This window comes from Pseudophryne corroboree, chromosome 4, assembly GCF_028390025.1.
Source record: "Pseudophryne corroboree isolate aPseCor3 chromosome 4, aPseCor3.hap2, whole genome shotgun sequence".
Lineage (NCBI taxonomy): Eukaryota > Metazoa > Chordata > Amphibia > Anura > Myobatrachidae > Pseudophryne > Pseudophryne corroboree.
Window position 1 is genome coordinate 316542648 of NC_086447.1, and position 25790 is coordinate 316568437.

The 25790-nt window shown below is 41.9% G+C and overlaps 1 protein-coding gene across 1 annotated transcript in view; it reads right to left on the reverse strand.

Annotated features, from left to right (window-relative positions):
* Window positions 1-238: 238 nt before the first annotated feature.
* Window positions 239-25790, reverse strand: part of CCDC39 (coiled-coil domain 39 molecular ruler complex subunit) — a 180122-nt gene continuing 154570 nt past the window's right edge. The window contains exon 20 of the mRNA XM_063916326.1: window positions 239-464. Coding sequence (XP_063772396.1) covers window positions 317-464 — 148 coding nt within the window. The 3' untranslated portion in view covers window positions 239-316. The remainder of the gene's footprint in view (window positions 465-25790) is intronic.

The window sequence follows — 25790 nt, forward strand, 5'->3', positions numbered from 1 at the left end:
CCTGCCTTGAGCTTTAGAATACAACTGATTTGCCTGAGCCAGGAGACGGGGGATATGTGGACGGGCTTTTTGCATGCTGGGAGACCGGAAAGCTTTGACCGATTTGGTGCAAATCCGCTGTCGCTTCATCATATCCCATTGTTATCCTGTGGACTTAGAAGAAATCCCGTTATCAACGGTAAGTTCTCACCATAACGTTTATTTTGTAATTAACTGAAAAATAATTGTTAAACTGAGATGAAAATAAAATATTTATTGGTGTAATTACTACATATATCTTATTAAAAATCTTCAGTGGGTTTTTTTCCCTCCCCTATTACTTCTGACTTCTATGAGTACTGCCCTTAGCTGAAGACTTGGAACTGCGAGCTGATGACGCACTTGATGGAGGAGAAGCCATAGCGAGTCCCAGTTCAACCACCTTCACTCTGGGAGTACTTGAGTTTGATGAAATTCTGGAAGATCTACAAATGAATAATGTATGATTATACAAATTCACCTTTTGTAACCAAATGCTATTTTCATTTTGAAAAGTGTGAATTTGTATTTAATAATAAGCCTAGAAATGCTTGTACTAAATCTGATAAGCAATATGACAGTCTGAAAAAAATTAAATCATTCACAATTAACAGGGTCATCCCTAATTACTTGGAAATGTATATACAGTATAGTCTCAGTATTACTATTTCTGCAGCAGGTTACATTGGTTTCCAGAGGGAAAACATCGGGGTGTAGAGTGGATATTTACCCAGAGGCACCAACAGGCTAAAGCTTTAGCTGTCCCAGGATGCATTGGGGCCTCCTCTATAACGATGCCTCCAGGCCGAGAGCTCAGTTTTGAGTGGTGCCTGCAGGCAGGTTAGCTACCAGGCAGGCTACACTGGGCAGCCCAGAAAAAGCTTAGAAGACTTCAAGGGCCGTGAGCCATAGTTATTCAAACTATGCTGAAGGCCCGCAAACCGGCCTCTGCCAGGATTTATTTACGGGTCTGGCATTCTTACTTCATTTGGTGTGCTGATAAGAATTATAGTGCCTACAGATTTTGAACTTCCAGAATTCTGGCTTTTCTGCAAAGAGGCCTGGACTTAGGCCTTCGTCTGGCCTCCCTCAAGGTTCACATATCTGCCTTGTCGGTAAGGTTTCAGAGAAAAACTGCATCTATACCTGACGTTCATTCTTTCACTCAGGGTGTCCTACGTATTCAGCCTCCTTATGTTCCCCCTGTGGCTTCATGGGATCTGTTGTACTACATGCCCTGCAAGAGTCTCCATTTGAACCTCTTGAATCAGTGGACCTTAAATGGCTCACTGCCAAGGTCCTGTTCTTGCTGGCTATTGCCTCTGTGAGACGGGTGTCGGACTTAGGCGCTTTGTCCTGTCATCCACCATTTCTGATATTTCACAGTGACCGGTCTATGAACTCGACCAGGTTATTTGCCTAAGGTGGTGTCATCATTTCACCTTAACCAAGAGATTGTGGTTCCAGCCTTTGGGGGTAATTCAGAGTTGATCACAGCAGCTAATTTGTTAGCAGTTGGGCAAAACCATGGAACCATGGGGGTCATTCCGAGTTGATCGCACGTAGCAACTTTTTGCTGCTCGTGCGATCAACCTGACGCTGCCTATGGGGGAGTGTATTTTAGCATAGCAGGGCTGTGAATGCTTGTGCAGCCCTGCTATGCTAAAAAAGTTTCACGTAAGACAAGACCAGCCCTAGACCTACTTACCATTTGCAACGGATCCGGCGATGCAGGTCCCGGATTTGACGTCAGACATCCTCCCTCAAAACGCCTGGACACGCCTGCATTCGCTGGACCACTCCCGGAAAATGGTCAGTTGACACCCCGACATGCCTTCCTCCTGTCAATCTTCTTGCGGTCATTCCTGGCGTTGTTGCCCGGCGACAGCCGTCGCCGTGCGTACGCTGCGCATGCGCAGTTCCGACCCGATCGCACCACTGCGAAGAAGTGCAGCGTGCGATCTGGTCGGAATGACCCCTCGTGCACTGCAGGTGTGGCAGATATAACATTTGCAGAGTGTTAGAATTGGGTGGGTTATTGTTTCTGTGCAAGGTAAATACTGGCTGCTTTATTTTTACACTGCAATTTAGATTTCAGTTTGAACACACCCCACCCAAATCGTACTCTCTCTGCACATGTTTTATCTACCCTCCCTGCAGTGCACATGGGCCCTCATTCCGAGTCGTTCGCTCTGTAATTTTCTTCGCATCGCAGCGTTTTTCTGCTTAGTACGCATGCGCAATGGTCGCACTGCGACTGCGCCAAGTAATTTTGCTATTAAGATAGTTTTTTTACTCACGGCTTTTTCTTCGCTCCGGCGATCGTAGTGTGATTGACAGGAAATGGGTGTTACTGGGCGGAAACACAGCGTTTTATGGGCGTGTGGATAAAAACGCTACCGTTTCCGGAAAAAACGCGGGAGTGGCTGGAGAAACGGAGGAGTGTCTGGGCGAACGCTGGGTGTGTTTATGACGTCAAACCAGGAATGACAAGCAGTGAACTGATCGCAGATGCCGAGTAAGTCTGAAGCTACTCTGAAACTGCTAAGTAGTTTGTAATCGCAATATTGCGAATACATCGTTAGCAATTTTAAGAAGCTAAGATTCACTCCCAGTAGGCGGCGGCTTAGCGTGTGTAACTCTGCTAAAATCGCCTTGCGAGCGAACAACTCGGAATGAGGGCCATGGTTTTGCCCAACTGCTAACAAATTAGCTGCTGCAATCAACTCTGAATTAGGCCCTTTATCTCTTCAGACTTGTCTTGCAAAAAGCGGACTTTGGATGTGCTAAGGGCTCTCCGTATATATGTGAAGAGAACTGCCTCGAACAGGATGTAGTTGTGTGACCGGCGGGCAGGAGACTATTCCCACTCGTGGGTGTCCCCATAGAGTAGGAATAGAACCCGTAGCGACTGTAGGTCACCACCGAGCCCGCAAGGGGCTTGCTATACTCGCCACCCCCGTCGGGATTCTGCTGCCGGGATCCATACCCTTTTTGTCCTGTTTGGTTTCCACAAACGTGGCTGGCCTGCGAACAAGCAAACCTTGGCCAGAAGGATTAGAATGATGATTGCACAAGCTTATGCTCAGGATGATCTCACAGATCCTGCTGCTATTAAAGCCCATTCTACTCGGTCTGTTGGACCTTCTTGGGCGGCCTGCCGTGGCACGTCCGCAGAACAGTTGTGCAAGGCGGTTATGTGGTCCTCAGTGAACACGTTCCTTGGGTTCTATGCCTTTGATACCTTCGCCTCCCAGGATGCTTCCTTTGGACGCCGGATTCTCACATCCGCTAAAGTGCATCCCCTCCTTTGAGGAACTGCTTTAGGACATCCCCGATGTTTTCCCTGTGGAAACTAATGTAACCTGCTGCAGAAAAGGAGAGTTATGGTTGATTTACCATTGATAACTCTTTCTGCAAGGTACATTGGGTTCCACAGGGCACCCAACCTGACTCACCTAGCTACTTTGGGTTGTATGCCATTAGCCGCTGGTACCTTCTTCTGTTGTGAGAATGTGGTTCTATGTGACTAACATCTCTTTTCTTTCTTGCCTGCTCCTGCACTAGACTGCTTGACTAAACAGAGCTCTCAGTGCCTGGAGGCAGGGATATAGAGGAAGCCCCAATGCATCCTGGGACAGCTAAAGCTTTAGCCTGTTGGTGCCTCTGGATCAAGATCCACTCTACAACAGATATTCAAAAACAGCGCCCCAACTCAAAAGTGCAGCAACAGAAGCTAGGGTGATCCCAACCACCACAAATACTCAAGACAATAACAACGGTAAGCAACTGTGCGCACCCTCTTGGTGTATAATCAGGAAAAAGTCTATGTATAGTAGCATAGAAATTTATATGTCACAAGATTACACTGATTCCTTATACTAGGAATTAGTGTTACAGTCCAAATCCAGTTCGGTCTCAAAAATGGGCTCAAATGTCCGTTCTTTTATCTCAATTGTTCAAATTCTCTCCTTTCTCTCGATGGAAGGCCAACTCCATATAAACCCAAAAAAATTGGAAGAGAAAAGAAGATATATAGTGTAATACAGTTTTATTCAATGATTCCACAAAAAATTAAAATGCAACAGGATTTCGCACAATAAATCCACCAATGACTAGGCAAGAAAGCGTACCGGATAAATGGGGGTGTCGTATAATATCCACCCAAATAAGCATAGTGATATCCCACGGGTACCTCCCGATCTCTTCAGGTGCCGTGTTCTTCTCTGGATCTGCAGTATCCAAAAGATATGGTGCCAGTTTGCTACAATCTCCCCAATCAGCTCACCAACGCATTTCTGCTCCCTGGGGAGCCTTTATCAAGGTGTAAGGTGGAATAGAACTGGTCTGGGTATTTATCCCCACCAGAGTGGTCTGATTGGTCGAGACTGTGCAGAGCCTAATCAGTATCTAAACCTTTTAGTTTTACCGATTTCCATCCTCTCCTTATAATGTACAGTCAAAACGTTAATTTATTAACCTCTATGAATGTATTTGAACATCATAAAAGGCTTAAAACAGCCTTTTGCGGCGTGCGATCCAAACCCTGGAACGCACGCCACTTCCTGCTTCCGCCCCTGGCTCCTGACATCGCGGCGTGCGTTCCAGCTCCCTGGGATGCACGCCGCTTCCTGTATCCACCCGCGCTTCATCCTGCCCCCCCCCCCCCCCTCGGCGGAAGTGCGTCATTGGAACGCATATTACTTCCGCGTTCTATAGTGCGCTATTCGAGCGCCTCCCCCTAAAACCACTTTAATCCTGTGCAAATACAGCAGAAATTCATTACAGTAATATTTTCATCAGTGCATATATCCAAAAAAGTGCAATCTGCATGCATCTTTGTACAAATATATAGGTATCAAAGACATATTTAAAAAATACATTATTAAAAAACATTAAAAATTGCTAGGGGAGGACTAATATGCAAAAAGAAGTGGTGGTGGTGTGGGTGAGATGGCGCTATCGCTCAAGCAGTGGTGGTAAAGGTGAGAGTGCTAAAAAAATATATATATACTTAACTTCGCCGTTTACAAATGGAAAGTAGGGATGTTCTGTGTTCAATCTTTGTTGAAAACTCGCCGTATCAGACGATAGGAAAAAATAAAACAGAGGTAGGCAATGTGTGATATCGTCATGTAACAAAGACGAATATGATTTCTCAATGTGATCTAATAAGCTTCCCTCATTAATAAGCAGGGAGCTGATGTTTCTTTAAACTTAAATAAATGAGAACACACCTGACTTACAAAAAAGCCAGGTACGGTAAGGCTCATAAAGGTATCTTTTTCAGGATGTAGTGTCTACTAGTATGAGAGGAAGGCGTACCTAACACTCACGTGAAAGTTAGTGGATATCCTCATATAGCGGTTTCTTTCGGAGTTGTCTTCTTGAGAAGGTTTTTTTCTGGTGGTTGTGCTTGCCCCAATATGCAGGAAATGAAGAGAATACACAATTTACAATACCGTCGTATTTCAAAGGAAAAATGTTATCTTAAACCACAGAGAGTGATGTATATACAACTTATTGATGGGTATCCTTCTATGAGGATGATAAACCATAGAATTCCTTATAGACACACCTGACTTACATGAAGGCAGGTGTCTGGACGTTCATAAAGGTATCTTTCGTGACGGGGCTGGATTTTCTATCACTTAAACGAGGAAAACCGAGATTGTAAACAAATGAAAGGCGTACCTAACACTCACGTGGAAAGTGGTTGGTATCCTCATGTAAAGGTTTCTTTAAAAGACTTCCATCCAGATATGGTAAAAGGCAAAAGTAAATTTATTCAAAACAATAATAAGTCATAAAAAACTCGTTTATCCAAGCGTCAGAGTTCGGGTCTGATGAAAGTAAGAACCGTCTTGGAACAGTAAGTGGCCAACTTTTTGGGTTCCAAATAAAATATGACAAGGTCCTACCTTCCTTCAGAGTCCAAAGGCAAATCCGCTGCAGTGGTATCCCCTCTAAGCCGACGCGTTTCGAGTCATAAGACTCTTTTTCAAGGCATGAGGGTCTAGACAAACAGGTTGCCCTATTTATAGTGCAAAGTGGTTACATCACTTCCGGTCACATGACCGGGATTTCATGCTGGAATGCTAAAAAAGTAAAAGAAATTCTCATTATAGTGTGAATTTCAAATGTTCAGATATACAGTTCAATTAAATGTTAAACAAAGTGTTACTATTAAAAAGCAATTAAAAGTGAAAATCAACTGGTGCTATGAATTCTGGGATATGTAGTCAATCAATTAATCTAAAATAGCTCCGTAACCGGAAGTAGAAGGGTTGTATGGGAAATGTAGTCTTTTGCGGTTTAGCACAAAATTGAAGTTTAAAGGCTACTCAATGTAGTCTCCCCTATTTAGCAGGATTACCCTTCGCTGAGAGTGAGTCAAAGAGTACAATATCAGAAGGCTTAGTGTTGTAATTTGCGGAAACGTCCGCAACCGGAAGTCGCTTTCCTTGCTGGGTAATGTAGTTTTTCTAACATGCATGGAGACGTGCTATCGATGGCCGGAGCGGAAGTCCGTATAGGGCTTGTCTTAGCTCCCGGAAGTATCAGCCGCGGCGGAAGTGACGTAGTACTTCTGGGAAATGTAGTTTTCAGATGGATGTGTATCAGCCGCGGCGGAAGTGACGTAGTGCTTCTGGGAAATGTAGTTTTCAGATAGATGTATTGAATGCGGTATAGATGCCGCTCTATTGTTGAAATTATAGCTCTAGATCACAATCTCTGACGAGAAAGGGAGAGATAATGTGTAATCATAAAATGGATTATTTATACTCATAGCTAGAACGCTGTACAGAATAGAGAAAAAAAGGTTATTTAAAACAAATTGTTGGTTATAACATATGAAGAATAAACGTGACCCATAATGACATTATTCTTTAAGGGGCCGATGTGATGTGAAACATATAGTGCTTAGGCGAATACACTATTTGGAAGTGAACCTCTAATAAGCGAGCAAGGAAAAACAAAAACCATAGTGTGCTCAACAGATGGGGCATATTGTGTATGAAGAAGACCATCTTGTATTAGACAGAATGGAGTTTTATTAAGAAGATAGATGTATTGGTACTTTATTCACAGTGATTGTGATATTTTCTTCAGAGGAACCACTTCAGTTCGAAGTCATGGTTCAACCCGCCTGGGGTTAGAGTATTTAATGAGAAAATGGTCCTCATTTCGGATATCGCTAGGTTTTTTTCTGTGTTTTTGTCTTTCCATGTGGCTTTGATGTGTTTGATCCCGATGAATTTTGTTATATGTTGAGTGGAACATCCATGCTTGATTTTAAAATGATTAGAAAGGTGATGGGTTTCTATCCCTTTCTTTACATTTCTTAGATGTTCCCCAATTCTAATCTTAAGGGGTCTGGTTGTTCGCCCAATGTAACAGAGCCCGCAGGAACATTCAACTAAATATATTACATTGGCAGTATGGCATGTTATGAAGTCTTTGATCTTCAATGTTACATTGTTTACTGTTACTTCGCAATATTTGTTAGTAGAGTCTTTGATGTTTTTGCACCCAATGCATAAGCCACAGCGGTGAAATCCTTTGGTTCTGATAAGATTACGAGATGGCATAGGTAGCGTGCTCTTTACTAGTTGATTTTTTAAGTTTCTGGATTTTCTATAGATGAAATTGGGTTTTTTTGGGATGATATCCATGAGAATAGGATCTCTTGTTAGCAGATGCCAATTTTTATTGATAATTTTTTCTATTTGTTTGTGTTGCCCATCATATTGGGAAATAAAGGCCCACTGGAGTCTATCCATTTTGTTTTCTTTTTTCTTCTTTTCTGCGAGTAGAGATGTACGATCGATTGTTTCTATCTCACCGATCACTTGATCCAGTGCTTCTTCTTTATATCCTTTTTCGAGAAAGTTCTCCTTCATCTGTGAAGACTGTTGTTTGAAGACCTGTTGGTCACTACAGTTTCTCCGCACTCTCAGAAATTGGCTTTTGGGTACCCCTTTTAGCCATAGAAAATGATGTTGGCTGTCTGTTGGGATATAAGTATTGACATCTGTAGGTTTTTGATATGTCATAGTGTTCAAAATATTATCCTTCTGGTAAATGGTCAAATCCAAAAAATTAATTTGTTCATTACTGGTTACTAAAGTGAATTTTAGATTAAAATCATTTTCATTCAACGACTCCAAAAAAGTCAAAAGATCTTCTAATGGGGATTTCCAAAAAAGGAGAACATCGTCTATGTAACGAAACCAATGTGTAAGGGATCCGCCCCAAGCTATGCTACCATGAATGGCTTTATCTTCCCAGAAGCTCATAAAAAGATTAGCATAGCTTGGGGCAAATTTTGTCCCCATTGCGGTCCCGTTTTTTTGTAAAAAGAACTCGCCATTGAAGAAAAAATAATTGTTCTTTAATATGAAATCAATGGCTTCCAGAGTGAAGGTTTTTCTCTCTTCTGTTAAGTCCGTTTTATTCAGAAACCAGGTGATAGCTTCCAGTCCTTGTTCATGTCTGATGCAGGTGTATAGAGATGTCACGTCCGCAGAGGCCATATACATGCCTTCTTCCCACTTGATTTTTTTGAGTTTTGTTATGACATCACCTGTGTCTTTAAGATAGGATGGAGTAGAAGTGACAAGGGGCTGTAGGATGGAATCAACAAGGGAGGAGAGGTTGGATGTTAAACTCCCAGTCCCAGCAATGATGGGCCTCCCTGGAGGATCAACTAGACTCTTATGGACTTTGGGGAGTATATAGATGGTAGGGGTCACTGGGTCCTCTATATTCACAAAGTCATATTCTGTTTGTGACAAACCTTTACTTTGCTGATGTTTGTCCAATAGTTTCAAAAATTTCTCTCTGATTGTGTTAGATGGATCACTTTTGAGTTTGGTGTATGTTTCGCTATCTCCCAGCTGTCTATTAACTTCTCTAATATAATCCTCGCGGTTAAGTATAGCAATACCACCGCCTTTATCACAAGGTTTGATAATTATCTCTTCATCTTTGCTGAGATCCTCGATGATCTTCCTTTCTCGTTTGTTGAGATTGAATTTGATTTTTGGTTTTTTGAGATTTTTAACTTCTTCTAAAACTAGTTTGGAAAAGGTTTCAATAAAGTTCCCTTTAATGTAGGTGGGATAAAACTTTGACTTTTTTTTCCTTTTCTTCCCGGAAGTTTCTTCCTTCGAGCTTGTGGAGATGCTTGATGGTTCTTCTGGATCTCCTGTTGTGATTGTATTATCCGATTCTTTTAAAGCAAAAAACTTTCTTAAGGTGATTTTTCTGATAAATTTCTGAATGTCACTAAATTTCTCGAAATCATTCATGTAAGAGGTGGGAGCGTACTTGAGACCTTTATTCAAAATTCTTGTTTCCTGGTCAGTTAGCTTCTTTTTACTCAGGTTAAATACTAAAGAACAACATACACCAAACTCAAAAGTGATCCATCTAACACAATCAGAGAGAAATTTTTGAAACTATTGGACAAACATCAGCAAAGTAAAGGTTTGTCACAAACAGAATATGACTTTGTGAATATAGAGGACCCAGTGACCCCTACCATCTATATACTCCCCAAAGTCCATAAGAGTCTAGTTGATCCTCCAGGGAGGCCCATCATTGCTGGGACTGGGAGTTTAACATCCAACCTCTCCTCCCTTGTTGATTCCATCCTACAGCCCCTTGTCACTTCTACTCCATCCTATCTTAAAGACACAGGTGATGTCATAACAAAACTCCAAAAAATCAAGTGGGAAGAAGGCATGTATATGGCCTCTGCGGACGTGACATCTCTATACACCTGCATCAGACATGAACAAGGACTGGAAGCTATCACCTGGTTTCTGAATAAAACGGACTTAACAGAAGAGAGAAAAACCTTCACTCTGGAAGCCATTGATTTCATATTAAAGAACAATTATTTTTTCTTCAATGGCGAGTTCTTTTTACAAAAAAACGGGACCGCAATGGGGACAAAATTTGCCCCAAGCTATGCTAATCTTTTTATGAGCTTCTGGGAAGATAAAGCCATTCATGGTAGCATAGCTTGGGGCGGATCCCTTACACATTGGTTTCGTTACATAGACGATGTTCTCCTTTTTTGGAAATCCCCATTAGAAGATCTTTTGACTTTTTTGGAGTCGTTGAATGAAAATGATTTTAATCTAAAATTCACTTTAGTAACCAGTAATGAACAAATTAATTTTTTGGATTTGACCATTTACCAGAAGGATAATATTTTGAACACTATGACATATCAAAAACCTACAGATGTCAATACTTATATCCCAACAGACAGCCAACATCATTTTCTATGGCTAAAAGGGGTACCCAAAAGCCAATTTCTGAGAGTGCGGAGAAACTGTAGTGACCAACAGGTCTTCAAACAACAGTCTTCACAGATGAAGGAGAACTTTCTCGAAAAAGGATATAAAGAAGAAGCACTGGATCAAGTGATCGGTGAGATAGAAACAATCGATCGTACATCTCTACTCGCAGAAAAGAAGAAAAAAGAAAACAAAATGGATAGACTCCAGTGGGCCTTTATTTCCCAATATGATGGGCAACACAAACAAATAGAAAAAATTATCAATAAAAATTGGCATCTGCTAACAAGAGATCCTATTCTCATGGATATCATCCCAAAAAAACCCAATTTCATCTATAGAAAATCCAGAAACTTAAAAAATCAACTAGTAAAGAGCACGCTACCTATGCCATCTCGTAATCTTATCAGAACCAAAGGATTTCACCGCTGTGGCTTATGCATTGGGTGCAAAAACATCAAAGACTCTACTAACAAATATTGCGAAGTAACAGTAAACAATGTAACATTGAAGATCAAAGACTTCATAACATGCCATACTGCCAATGTAATATATTTAGTTGAATGTTCCTGCGGGCTCTGTTACATTGGGCGAACAACCAGACCCCTTAAGATTAGAATTGGGGAACATCTAAGAAATGTAAAGAAAGGGATAGAAACCCATCATCTTTCTAATCATTTTAAAATCAAGCATGGATGTTCCACTCAACATATAACAAAATTCATCGGGATCAAACACATCAAAGCCACATGGAAAGACAAAAACACAGAAAAAAACCTAGCGATATCCGAAATGAGGACCATTTTCTCATTAAATACTCTAACCCCAGGCGGGTTGAACCATGACTTCGAACTGAAGTGGTTCCTCTGAAGAAAATATCACAATCACTGTGAATAAAGTACCAATACATCTATCTTCTTAATAAAACTCCATTCTGTCTAATACAAGATGGTCTTCTTCATACACAATATGCCCCATCTGTTGAGCACACTATGGTTTTTGTTTTTCCTTGCTCGCTTATTAGAGGTTCACTTCCAAATAGTGTATTCGCCTAAGCACTATATGTTTCACATCACATCGGCCCCTTAAAGAATAATGTCATTATGGGTCACGTTTATTCTTCATATGTTATAACCAACAATTTGTTTTAAATAACCTTTTTTTCTCTATTCTGTACAGCGTTCTAGCTATGAGTATAAATAATCCATTTTATGATTACACATTATCTCTCCCTTTCTCGTCAGAGATTGTGATCTAGAGCTATAATTTCAACAATAGAGCGGCATCTATACCGCATTCAATACATCTATCTGAAAACTACATTTCCCAGAAGCACTACGTCACTTCCGCCGCGGCTGATACACATCCATCTGAAAACTACATTTCCCAGAAGTACTACGTCACTTCCGCCGCGGCTGATACTTCCGGGAGCTAAGACAAGCCCTATACGGACTTCCGCTCCGGCCATCGATAGCACGTCTCCATGCATGTTAGAAAAACTACATTACCCAGCAAGGAAAGCGACTTCCGGTTGCGGACGTTTCCGCAAATTACAACACTAAGCCTTCTGATATTGTACTCTTTGACTCACTCTCAGCGAAGGGTAATCCTGCTAAATAGGGGAGACTACATTGAGTAGCCTTTAAACTTCAATTTTGTGCTAAACCGCAAAAGACTACATTTCCCATACAACCCTTCTACTTCCGGTTACGGAGCTATTTTAGATTAATTGATTGACTACATATCCCAGAATTCATAGCACCAGTTGATTTTCACTTTTAATTGCTTTTTAATAGTAACACTTTGTTTAACATTTAATTGAACTGTATATCTGAACATTTGAAATTCACACTATAATGAGAATTTCTTTTACTTTTTTAGCATTCCAGCATGAAATCCCGGTCATGTGACCGGAAGTGATGTAACCACTTTGCACTATAAATAGGGCAACCTGTTTGTCTAGACCCTCATGCCTTGAAAAAGAGTCTTATGACTCGAAACGCGTCGGCTTAGAGGGGATACCACTGCAGCGGATTTGCCTTTGGACTCTGAAGGAAGGTAGGACCTTGTCATATTTTATTTGGAACCCAAAAAGTTGGCCACTTACTGTTCCAAGACGGTTCTTACTTTCATCAGACCCGAACTCTGACGCTTGGATAAACGAGTTTTTTATGACTTATTATTGTTTTGAATAAATTTACTTTTGCCTTTTACCATATCTGGATGGAAGTCTTTTAAAGAAACCTTTACATGAGGATACCAACCACTTTCCACGTGAGTGTTAGGTACGCCTTTCATTTGTTTACAATCTCGGTTTTCCTCGTTTAAGTGATAGAAAATCCAGCCCCGTCACGAAAGATACCTTTATGAACGTCCAGACACCTGCCTTCATGTAAGTCAGGTGTGTCTATAAGGAATTCTATGGTTTATCATCCTCATAGAAGGATACCCATCAATAAGTTGTATATACATCACTCTCTGTGGTTTAAGATAACATTTTTCCTTTGAAATACGACGGTATTGTACATTGTGTATTCTCTTCATTTCCTGCATATTGGGGCAAGCACAACCACCAGAAAAAAACCTTCTCAAGAAGACAACTCCGAAAGAAACCGCTATATGAGGATATCCACTAACTTTCACGTGAGTGTTAGGTACGCCTTCCTCTCATACTAGTAGACACTACATCCTGAAAAAGATACCTTTATGAGCCTTACCGTACCTGGCTTTTTTGTAAGTCAGGTGTGTTCTCATTTATTTAAGTTTAAAGAAACGTCAGCTCCCTGCTTATTAATGAGGGAAGCTTATTAGATCACATTGAGAAATCATATTCGTCTTTGTTACATGACGATATCACACATTGCCTACCTCTGTTTTATTTTTTCCTATCGTCTGATACGCGAGTTTTCAACAAAGATTGAACACAGAACATCCCTACTTTCCATTTGTAAACGGCGAAGTTAAGTATATATATATTTTTTTAGCACTCTCACCTTTACCACCACTGCTTGAGCGATAGCGCCATCTCACCCACACCACCACCACTTCTTTTTGTTCTACTTTCTGGACTGTTTGGGATTAGTCCATTGTTGGGACTGAGAAGGCTGCAATCGATCATCTAGAAGCGCCAATAAGGATTACATCCCCCTTCTTTTCAATTTGCTCCATATCCCTTGAGGACTAATATGCGTATAGTTTACGATTTTACATAAAAGGGATCAATTTCATAAAAGAGTATAATTAAATCATTTTAAAAAAACTTTAAAAAAGGGGGATATTCTGTCTACCAAGTCATAAAAACCATTTAAGCTCAAATTCAAGATTTAAACCTTTTGGAGCCAGTGTTCCCATGTCATAAATCCATTTCATCTCTGTTTGTGCTAAAACTTCTTCAACATTTCTTTTCCTCCAAAGATTATTTACTATTTTTATACCTATAACACTTTTTAGAGACCTATAATTACATACATGTGTCTCTTTAAAATGGTTAGATACAGAGTGATTTGGATAACCTTTTTTGATATTCCGCAGGTGCTCTGCCCAACGCTCTTTCAGAGGTCTAGACGTTCGGCCTATATATTGCAACCCGCAACTGCACTCTATCAAATATATACAGTTTTTTGTATTACACGTCCTAAAATCTAGAATGCGATAAGTTTTGCCAGTTGTATTTGATTGAAACTCTTCTACTTTGCTCGATTGGGCGGTATGGTGTCTGCACATATTGCAGAGTCCACACCTGTGGAAACCCTTAGTTCTAATTCTTCCTGATTTTCTTTGGACCAATGGCACTTTTCACTAACTTATGTTTCAAATTTGGGGCCTTCCTATAAATGAATTTCGGTTTTGATGGTAAAATACTTTTTAAAATAGGATCTCTATTTAACAAGTGCCAATGTTTATTAAATATTTTTTCAACTTCTTTGTGCTGGCTATTAAAAGATGTAATGAAGGGTAAGACTATATCCTCCTTTTTATCTTTAATATTAGTTTTTAAAAGATCATCTCTTTCTATAGCCCCTATTTCTCTAACGTCCTAGTGGATGCTGGGGACTCCGTAAGGACCATGGGGAATAGACGGGCTCCGCAGGAGACTGGGCACTCTAAGAAAGATTTAGTACTACTGGTGTGCACTGGCTCCTCCCTCTGTGCCCCTCCTCCAGACCTCAGTTAGAATCTGTGCCCAGACAGAGCTGGGTGCATTTTAGTGAGCTCTCCTGAGCTTGCTAATAAGAAAGTATTTTAGTTAGGTTTTTTATTTTCAGAGAGCTTCTGCTGGCAACAGACTCTCTGCTACATGGGACTGAGGGGAGAGAAGCAAACCTACTAACTGCGGCTAGGTTGCGCTTCTTAGGCTACTGGACACCATTAGCTCCAGAGGGATCGAACACAGGACCTGACCTTGTCGTCCGTTCCCGGAGCCGCACCGCCGTCCCCCTCGCAGAGCCAGAAGTCAGAAGCCGGCAGGTTGAAGAAAGAAGACCCCTGTCTTCATATGAGGTAGCGCACAGCACTGCAGCTGTGCGCCATTGCGCCCACACTAACCCACACACTCCGGTCACTGTAGGGTGCAGGGCACAGGGGGGGGGGCGCCCTTGGCAGCAATTAGATACCTCCTGGCAAAAGCAGCATATATACAGTTGGACACTGTTATATGCATGAGCCCCCGCCATTAATTTTACACAAAATCGCGGGACAGAAGCCCGCCGCTGAGGGGGCGGGGCCTCCTTCCTCAGCACTCACCAGCGCCATTTTCTCTCCACAGCTCCGCTGAGAGGAAGCTCCCCAGGCTCTCCCCTGCAGACACACGGTAGAAAGGGTAAAAAGAGAGGGGGGGCACATAAATTTAGCGCATTTAATATATATACAGCAGCTACTGGGTAAACACTAAGTTACTGTGCGATTCCTGGGTCATATAGCGCTGGGGTGTGTGCTGGCATACTCTCTCTCTCTCCAAAAGGCCTTGTGGGGGTCCTGTCCTCATATAGAGCATCCCCTGTGTGTGTGGTGTGTCTGTACGCGTGTGTTGACATGTTTGACGAAGAGGGCTATGTGGAGGCAGAGCAAGTACAGATGAATGACGTGTCTCCGCTGACGACGCCGACACCTGATTGGATGGATATGTGGAAGGTGTTAAATAATAATGTAAACTCCTTACATAAAAGGTTGGATAAAGCTGATGCCTTGGGACAGTCGGGGTCTCAGCCCATGCCTGATCCTACAGTGCAGAGGCCGTCAGGGTCTCAGAAGCGCCCACTATCCAAAATGGTTGACACAGATATCGACACGGATTCTGACTCCAGTGTCGATGACGATGATGCAAAATTGCAGCCTAAAATGGCTAAAGCCATCCGCTACATGATTATAGCAATGAAGGATGTATTGCACATATCGGAGGTAAACCCTGTCCCTGACAAAAGGGTGTATATGTATGGGGAGAAAAAGCAAGAGGTGACTTTTCCCCCTTCACATGAGTTAAATGAATTATGTGAGAAAGCGTGGGATTCCCCCGATAAGAAAGTGCTGATTTCCAAAAGGTTACTTATGGCGTACCCTTTCCCGCCAACGGACAGGATGCGCTGGGAATCCTCCCCTAGGGTAGATAAAGCTCTGACACGCTTATCTAAAAAGGTGGCCCTGCCGTCACAGGATACGGCCGCCCTAAAGGATCCTGCAGATAGGAAGCAGGAAAGTATCCTGAAGTCTGTTTATACACACTCAGGTACTCTACTGAGGCCGTCAATTGCATCGGCCTGGATGTGTAGTGCTGTAGCAGCATGGACAGATAATCTGTCTGAGGAAATGGATACGTTAGACAAGGATACCATTTTACTGACCCTGGGGCATATAAAAGACGCTGTCCTATATATGAGGGATGCCCAGAGGGACATTTGCCTACTGGGCTCTAGAATAAATGCAATGTCAATTTCTGCCAGAAGGGTCCTGTGGACTCGGCAATGGACAGGTGATGCCGACTCCAAAAAGCACATGGAGGTGTTACCTTACAAGGGTGAGGAATTGTTTGGGGACGGTCTCTCGGACCTAGTTTCCACAGCTACGGCTGGGAAGTCAAACTTTTTGCCATATATTCCCTCACAGCCTAAGAAAGCACCGTATTACCAAATGCAGTCCTTTCGATCACAGAGAAGCAAGAAGGTCAGAGGTGCGTCCTTTCTTGCCAGAGGCAGGGGTAGAGGAAAGAAGCTGCACCATACAGCTAGTTCCCAGGAACAGAAGTCCTCCCCGGCTTCCACTAAATCCACCGCATGACGCTGGGGCTCCACAGGTGGAGCCAGGAGCGGTGGGGGCGCGTCTCCGAAATTTCAGCCACCAGTGGGTTCGCTCACAGGTGGATCCCTGGGCTATACAGATTGTGTCTCAGGGATACAAGCTGGAATTCGAAGTGATGCCCCCTCACCGTTACCTCAAATCGGCCCTGCCAGCTTCCCCCATAGAAAGGGAAGTAGTGTTAGCGGCAATTCACAAGTTATATCTCCAGCAGGTGGTGGTAAAGGTTCCCCTCCTTCAACAAGGAAGAGGATACTATTCCACAATGTTTGTGGTACCGAAACCGGACGGTTCGGTCAGACCCATATTGAATTTAAAATCCCTGAACATTTATCTGAAAAGATTCAAGTTCAAAATGGAATCGCTCAGAGCGGTCATTGCAAGCCTGGAAGAGGGGGATTTTATGGTGTCTCTGGACATCAAGGATGCTTACTTGCATGTCCCCATTTATCCACCTCATCAGGAGTACCTCAGATTTGTGGTACAGGACTGTCATTACCAATTCCAGACGTTGCCGTTTGGGCTCTCCACGGCACCGAGAATATTTACCAAGGTAATGGCAGAAATGATGGTGCTCCTTCGAAAGCAAGGAGTCAAAATTATCCCATACTTGGACGATCTCCTCATAAAGGCGAGGTCCAGAGAGCAGTTGCTAATCAGCGTAGCACACTCTCAGGAAGTGTTGCAACAGCACGGCTGGATTCTGAATATTCCAAAGTCGCAGCCGATTCCTACTACGCGTCTGCCTTTTCTGGGCATGATTCTGGACACGGATCAGAAGAAGGTGTTTCTCCCGGTGGAGAAGGCTCAAGAGCTCATAACTCTAGTCAGAGACCTCTTAAAACCGAAACAGGTGTCGGTGCATCGCTGCACGCGAGTCCAGGGAAAGATGGTGGCATCATACAAAGCCATTCCCTTCGGCAGGTTCCATGCGAGGATCTTTCAGTGGGATCTGTTGGACAAGTGGTCCGGATCGCATCTTCAGATGCATCGGCTGATCACCCTGTCCCCGAGGGCCAGGGTGTCTCTTCTGTGGTGGCTGCAGAGTGCTCACCTTCTCGAGGGCCGCAGGTTCGGCATACAGGACTAGGTCCTGGTGACCACGGATGCGAGCCTCCGAGGATGGGGGGCAGTCACTCAGGGAAGAAACTTCCAAGGGTTGTGGACAAGTCAGGAGGTTTGTCTGCACATAAATATCCTGGAACTAAGGGCCATATACAACGCCCTGAGTCAAGCGGAGCCTCTGCTTCGCAACCAACCGGTGCTGATTCAGTCAGACAACATCACCGCAGTGGCTCATGTAAACTGCCAGGGCGGCACAAGAAGCAGAGTGGCGATGGCAGAAGCCACCAGGATTCTTCGTTGGGCGGATAATCACGTGCAAGCACTGTCAGCAGTGTTCACTCCAGGAGTGGACAACTGGGAAGCAGACTTCCTCAGCAGGCACGACCTCCACCCGGGAGAGTGGGGACTTCATCACGAAGTCTTCACTCAGATTACAAATCGATGGGAACTGCCACAGGTGGACATGATGGCGTCCCGTCTCAACAAAAAGCTACAAAGGTATTGCGCCAGGTCAAGAGACCCTCAGGCGATAGCTGTGGACGCCCTGGTAACACCGTGGGTGTTCCAGTCGGTCTATGTGTTTCTTCCTCTTCCTCTCATACCCAAGGTGCTGAGAATCGTAAGAAAAAGAGGAGTGAGAACAATACTCATTGTTCCGGATTGGCCAAGAAGGACTTGGTACCCGGAACTGCAAGAAATGCTCACAGAGGACCCATGGCCTCTGCCTCTCAGACATGACCTGTTGCAACAGGGGCCCTGTCTGTTCCAAGACTTACCGCGGCTGCGTTTGATGGCATGGCGGTTGAACGCAGGATCCTAGCGGAAAAAGGCATTCCTGATGAAGTTATTCCTATGCTGATAAAGGCTAGGAAGGACGTGACCGCAAAACACTATCACCGTATATGGCGAAAATATGTTGCCTGGTGTGAGGCCAGGAAGGCCCCTACAGAGGAATTCCAGCTGGGTCGGTTCCTGCACTTCCTACAGTCTGGAGTGACTATGGGCCTGAAGTTGGGGTCCATAAAGGTCCAGATTTCGGCCCTATCCATTTTCTTTCAAAAAGAACTGGCTTCTCTTCCTGAAGTTCAGACGTTTGTTAAGGGAGTGCTGCATATTCAGCCCCATTTTGTGCCACCAGTGGCACCTTGGGATCTCAACGTGGTGTTGGGTTTCCTGAAATCCCACTGGTTTGAGCCACTTAAGACCGTGGAGCTACAGTATCTCACATGGAAGGTGGTCATGCTATTGGCCTTAGCTTCGGCTAGGCGTGTGTCAGAATTGGCGGCTTTGTCATGTAAAAGCCCCTATCTGGTTTTCCATATGGACAGGGCAGAATTACGGACTCGTCCGCAATTTCTGCCGAAGGTGGTGTCATCTTTTCATTTGAACCAACCTATTGTGGTGCCTGCGGCTACTCGTGACTTGGAGGATTCCAAGTTGCTTGATGTAGTCAGGGCTTTGAAGATCTATGTAGCCAGGATGGCTGGAGTCAGGAAAACTGACTCGCTGTTTATCCTGTATGCATCCAACAAGCTGGGTGCTCCTGCTTCAAAGCAAACTATTGCTCGCTGGATCTGTAGCACGATTCAGCAGGCTCATTCTGCGGCTGGATTGCCGCATCCAAAATCAGTGAAAGCACATTCCACAAGGAAAGTGGTCGCTTCTTGGACGGCTGCCCGAGGGGTCTCGGCATTATAGCTTTGCCGAGCAGCTACTTGGTCGGGTTTAAACACATTTGCTAAGTTCTACAAGTTTGATACCCTGGCTGAGGAGGACCTTGTGTTTGCCCATTCGGTGCTGCAGAGTCATCCGCACTCTCCCGCCCGTTTGGGAGCTTTGGTATAATCCCCATGGTCCTTACGGAGTCCCCAGCATCCACTAGGGCGTTAGAGAAAATAAGATTTTACTCACCGGTAAATCTATTTCTCGTAGTCCGTAGTGGATGCTGGGCGCCCGTCCCAAGTGCGGACTTTCTGCAATACGTGTATATAGTTATTGCTTAATAAAGGGTTACGTTATGTTGGCATCCATTGTTGACGCTCTGTTGTTGTTCATACTGTTGACTGGGTAAGTTTATCACAAGTTATACGGTGTGATTGGTGTGGCTGGTATGAGTCTTACCCTGGATTCCAAAATCCTTTCCTTGTAATGTCAGCTCTTCCGGGCACAGTTTCCTTAACTGAGGTCTGGAGGAGGGGCATAGAGGGAGGAGCCAGTGCACACCAGTAGTACTAAATCTTTCTTAGAGTGCCCAGTCTCCTGCGGAGCCCATCTATTCCCCATGGTCCTTACGGAGTCCCCAGCATCCACTACGGACTACGAGAAATAGATTTACCGGTGAGTAAAATCTTATTTTCTTCAATGTACTTGTTCATCGTTTCCCCATCATATCCTTTTGCCACTAATTTTTGTTGTAAACTTCTTGACTGGTTTTGGAAGGTTTCGAGATCTGTGCAATTACGCCTCATCCTTCTAATTTGACCCTTAGGTACATTCTTTATCCAATTGCGGTGATGGTTACTCTTTGTAGAAATGTAAGAATTACTATCTGTTGGTTTAAAGAAGGACTTTGTTTTCAATATTCCATTTTCTATGTACACTGTGAGATCTACAAATTGTATTTCAGTATGACTAATATTAAATGTTAAAAATATGTTAAAATCATTAACATTTAAAGATGTGCAAAATGAGTTTAGGGATGTATCATCACCTTTCCATATAAAGACAATATCATTGATAAAAGGGTACCAAAACCTAATGTTCTTCAGGAAGGGATTATCTTCTGACCAGATGTTTTCGTCCTCCCATAATCCCATAAAAAGGTTAGCGTACGCGGGGGCAAAACGTGTGCCCATGGCGGTTCCCTTCTTTTGTTGATAAAACCTTCCACTGTACCAAAAAAAATTGTTGTTTAAAATAAATTTAATACTGTCTAAAATGAACTGGACTTTTTTCTCCTCCAAATTAGTTTTCAGCAGCTGGTACTCTGTAGCTTTCACTCCTTTTCTGTGATCAATGATTGTGTATAAGCTACTGACATCTGCAGTTCCTAATATAAAATTCGGCTGCCATTTTACGTGTTCTAATTTTTGAAGAATATCCCCCGTGTCCTTAATGCAATATCTTAATTTCAGAACTTCAGGTTGAAGGTGGTGGTCCACAAAATGAGATAGATTGGATGTTACTGAATTCGTACCAGCCACAATAGGTCTTCCTGGGGGATCTTCTAGGTTCTTGTGGATCTTCGGTAAGACATAGAAAACTGGAAGAACTGGATCTTGTACATTAATATAACTCTCTTCCTTTTCCGTTATTACTACTTCCATCTTATATTTCAAGGTAAGATTCTTCAATTCCTTCTCAATCCGTTCATTAGGATTACTTCTCAGAACAGTGTATGTATCTTTATCACTTAGCTGTTTCTTAATTTCATTGTCGTACTTCTCTGCATCCATAATGACTACCCCACCCCCCTTATCTGCGGGTTTGATAACTATACTTTAATTTTCACTCAAATGGGGTTAATTGTACAAGAAAGAGAGAAAAATTTTGAACAATTAGAAAGACAAATAGACACATTTACTAAAGATCTTATACCCTATAGAGACATGGAGGAATATAGTGAGTTTGAAAGGAAAATGGAATCAAGGATTATTAAGAAGGAAAAAGATTATTTTAAGGAAAAAGAGGAAGTATATTAGAGATAAAAAGGAAAGGGAAGAAAAAATAGTGGATGTATGAGATGGGGAAAGTGTAAATGGGGAACAAGTAGAAGAACCTTTTTGTGAGTATGTACCCAGCCCTACACCTAGACGTAAGAATTATTATAAAAAAGAGGAGAATAGGTAGATATATTGGACGTACGAATAGACGGGACCAAGTATCTTTTGGAACCAGAAGAACACAATATTCAAAAGAAAGGAACCTCCAGAGAACTTGGAGACGACCTAATGGAGAGGGAAGACGGAATGTAAGATCTTATAGAACAAACAACGGGTTCTATATAAAAGACGAGCGGAATATGAATAGTCAAGAAAGAAATTATTCCCTACCGAATACAAGGAATAGATTCGAAATCCTGAATAATGAGAATTTTTTAGGGCTGAGTGGGAGTCGTTACAAAAGGTATTAGTCTTCAAGAGAAGGAAAGTGAGAACATTAAGAACACAGAAATAGAAGTTGAAAAAACAAAACTATTCAACTTGAGTAAACATACTCTGTCAGTGGATGAAACAAGTACGCCCGAACGAGGTTTAAAATTTGCCCATGATAACAAACTGAATAAGTTTGAAACCTATTTAGACATTCAGAAATTCATTCGAAAAGTATCACTTAAGTATTCCATCAACCAGAAATGTGAAAGTACTGCAAATAGAGATCCATTCCGCCCGAAGTTCACTTTTAACCCCACCTTCAACCGAGGATGTTTTGTAGAAAGTTTCGGCAAGGCAGTTATGGCTGATCTAGAAGAAATTCCATTGAGATGGAGTAGAAGCCAGAATCTCTCCAAAAGGGAGAGAGAAGCAATTAAATCTTTGAGTGAAAATGAAAGTATAGTTATCAAACCCGCAGATAAGGGGGGTGGGGTAGTCATTATGGATGCAGAGAAGTACGACAATGAAATTAAGAAACCGTTAAATGATAAAGATACATACACTGTTCTGAGAAGTAATCCTAATGAACGGATTGAGAAGGAATTGAAGAATCTTACCTTGAAATATAAGATGGAAGAAGTAATAACGGAAAAGGAAGAGAGTTATATTAATGTACAAGATCCGGTTCTTCCAGTTTTCTATGTCTTACCGAAGATCCACAAGAACCTAGAAGATCCCCCAGGAAGACCTATTGTGGCTGGTACGAATTCAGTAACATCCAATCTATCTCATTTTGTGGACCACCACCTTCAACCTGAAGTTCTGAAATTAAGATCATACATAAAGGACACAGGGGATATTCTTCAAAAATTAGAACAAGTAAAATGGCAGCCGAATTTTATATTAGGAACTGCAGATGTCAGTAGTTTATACACAATCATTGATCACGGAAAAGGAGTAAAAGCTACAGAGTACCATCTGCTTAAAAGTAATTTGGAGGAGAAAAAAGTCCAGTTCATTTTAGACAGTATTAAATTTATTTTAAACAACAATTTTTTTTTTGGTACAGTGGAAGGTTTTATCAACAAAAGAAGGGAACCGCCATGGGCACATGTTTTGCCCCCCGCGTACGCTATCCTTTTTATGGGATTATGGGAGGATGAAAACATCTGGTCAGAAGATAATCCCTTCCTGAAGAACATTAGGTTTTGGTACCCTTTTATCGATGATATTGTCTTTATATGGGAAGGTGATGATACATCCCTAAACTCATTTTGCACATCTTTAAATGTTAATGATTTTAACATATTTTTAACATTTAATATTAGTCATACTGAAATACAATTTTTAGATCTGTGTACATAGAAAATGGAATATTGAAAACAAAATCCTTCTTTAAACCAACAGATGGTAATTCTTACATTTCTACAAAGAATAACCATCACCGCAATTGGATAAAGAATGTACCGAAGGGTCAAATTAGAAGGATGAGGCGTAATTGCACAGATCTCGAAACCTTCCAAAACCAGTCAAGAAGTTTACAACAAAAATTTGTGGCAAAAGGATTATGATGGGGAAACGATGAACAAGTACATTGAAGAAATAGGGGCTATAGAAAGAGATGATCTTTTAAAAACTAATATTAAAGACAAAAAGGAGGATATAGTCTTACCCTTCATTACATCTTTTAATAGCCAGCACAAAGAAGTTGAAAAAATATTTAATAAACATTGGCACTTGTTAAATAGAGACCCTATTTTAAAAAGTATTTTACCATCAAAACCGAAATTTATTTATAGGAAGGCCCCAAATTTGAAACAGAAGTTAGTGAAAAGTGCCATTGGTTCAAAGAAATCGGGAAGAATTAGAACTAAGGGTTTCCACAGGTGTGGACTCTGCAATATGTGCAGACACCATACTGCCCAATCGAGCAAAGTAGAAGAGTTTCAATCAAATACAACTGGCAAAACTTGCCATTGTAGACTTTATAATGTGTAATACAAAAAACTGTATATATTTGATAGAGTACAGTTGCGGGTTGCAATATATAGGCCGAACGTCTAGACCTCTGAAAGAGCGTTGGGCAGAGCACCTGCGGAATATCAAAAAAGGTTATCCAAATCACTGTATCTAACCATTTTAAAGAGACACACGTATGTAATTATAGGTCTCTAAAAAGTGTTATAGGTATAAAAATAGTAAATAATCATTGGAGGACAAGAAATGCTGAAGAAGTTTTAGCACAAACAGAGATGAAATGGATTTATGACATGGGAACACTGGCTCCAAAAGGTTTAAATCTTGAATTTGAGCTTAAATGGTTTTTATGACTGGAGGACAAGAAATGCTGAAGAAGTTTTAGCACAAACAGAGATGAAATGGATTTATGACATGGGAACACTGGCTCCAAAAGGTTTAAATCTTGAATTTGAGCTTAAATAGTTTTTATGACTGGAGGACAAGAAATGCTGAAGAAGTTTTAGCACAAACAGAGATGAAATGGATTTATGACATGGGAACACTGGCTCCAAAAGGTTTAAATCTTGAATTTGAGCTTAAATGGTTTTTATGACTGGAGGACAAGAAATGCTGAAGAAGTTTTAGCACAAACCGAGATGAAATGGATTTATGACATGGGAACACTGGCTCCAAAAGGTTTAAATCTTGAATTTGAGCTTAAATGGTTTTTATGACTGGAGGACAAGAAATGCTGAAGAAGTTTTAGCACAAACAGAGATGAAATGGATTTATGACATGGGAACACTGGCTCCAAAAGGTTTAAATCTTGAATTTGAGCTTAAATGGTTTTTATGACTGGAGGACAAGAAATGCTGAAGAAGTTTTAGCACAAACAGAGATGAAATGGATTTATGACATGGGAACACTGGCTCCAAAAGGTTTAAATCTTGAATTTGAGCTTAAATAGTTTTTATGACTGGAGGACAAGAAATGCTGAAGAAGTTTTAGCACAAACAGAGATGAAATGGATTTATGACATGGGAACACTGGCTCCAAAAGGTTTAAATCTTGAATTTGAGCTTAAATAGTTTTTATGACTTGGTAGACAGAATATCCCCCTTTTTTAAAGTTTTTTAAAATTATTTAATTATACTCTCTCTTATGAAATTGATCCCTTTTATGTAAAATCTTATACTATACGCATATTAGTCCTCCCCTAGCAATTTTTTTTGTTTTTTAATGTCTTTTTTAAATATGTCTTTGATACCTATATATTTGTACAAAGATGCATGCAGATTGCACTTTTTTGGATATATGCACTGATGAAAATATTACTGTAATGAATTTCTGCTGTATTTGCACAGAATTAAAGTGTTTTTAGGGGGAGGCGCTCGAATAGCGCACTATGGAACGCGGAAGTAATATGCGTTCCAATGACGCACTTCCGCCGGGGAGAGCTGCGATGTAGCGCGGGCGGATACAGGAAGCGGCGTGCATCCCAGGGAGCTGGAACGCACGCCGCGATGTCAGGAGCCAGGGGCGGAAGCAGGAAGTGGCGTGCGCTCCAGGGTTTGGAACGCACGCCGCAAAAGGCTGTTTTAAGCCTTTTATGATCAAATACATTCATAGAGGTTAATAAATTAACGTTTTGACTGTACATTATAAGGAGAGGATGGAAATTAGTAAAACTAAAAGGTTTAGATACTGATTAGACTCTGCACAGTCTCGACCAATCAGACCTCTATGGTGGGTATAAATACCCAGACCAGTTCTATTCCACTTTACACCTTGATAAAGGCTCCCCAGGGAGCAGAAATGCGTTGGTGAGCTGATTGGGGAGATTGTAGCAAACCGGCACCATATCTTTTGGTTACTGCAGATCCAGAGAAGAACACGGCACCTGAAGAGATCGGGAGGTACCCGTGGGATATCACTATGCTTATTTGGGTGGATATTATGACACCCCCATTTATCCGGTACGCTTTCTTGCCTAGTCATTGGTGAATTTATTGTGCGAAATCCTGTTGCATTTTAAATTTTTTGTGGAATCACT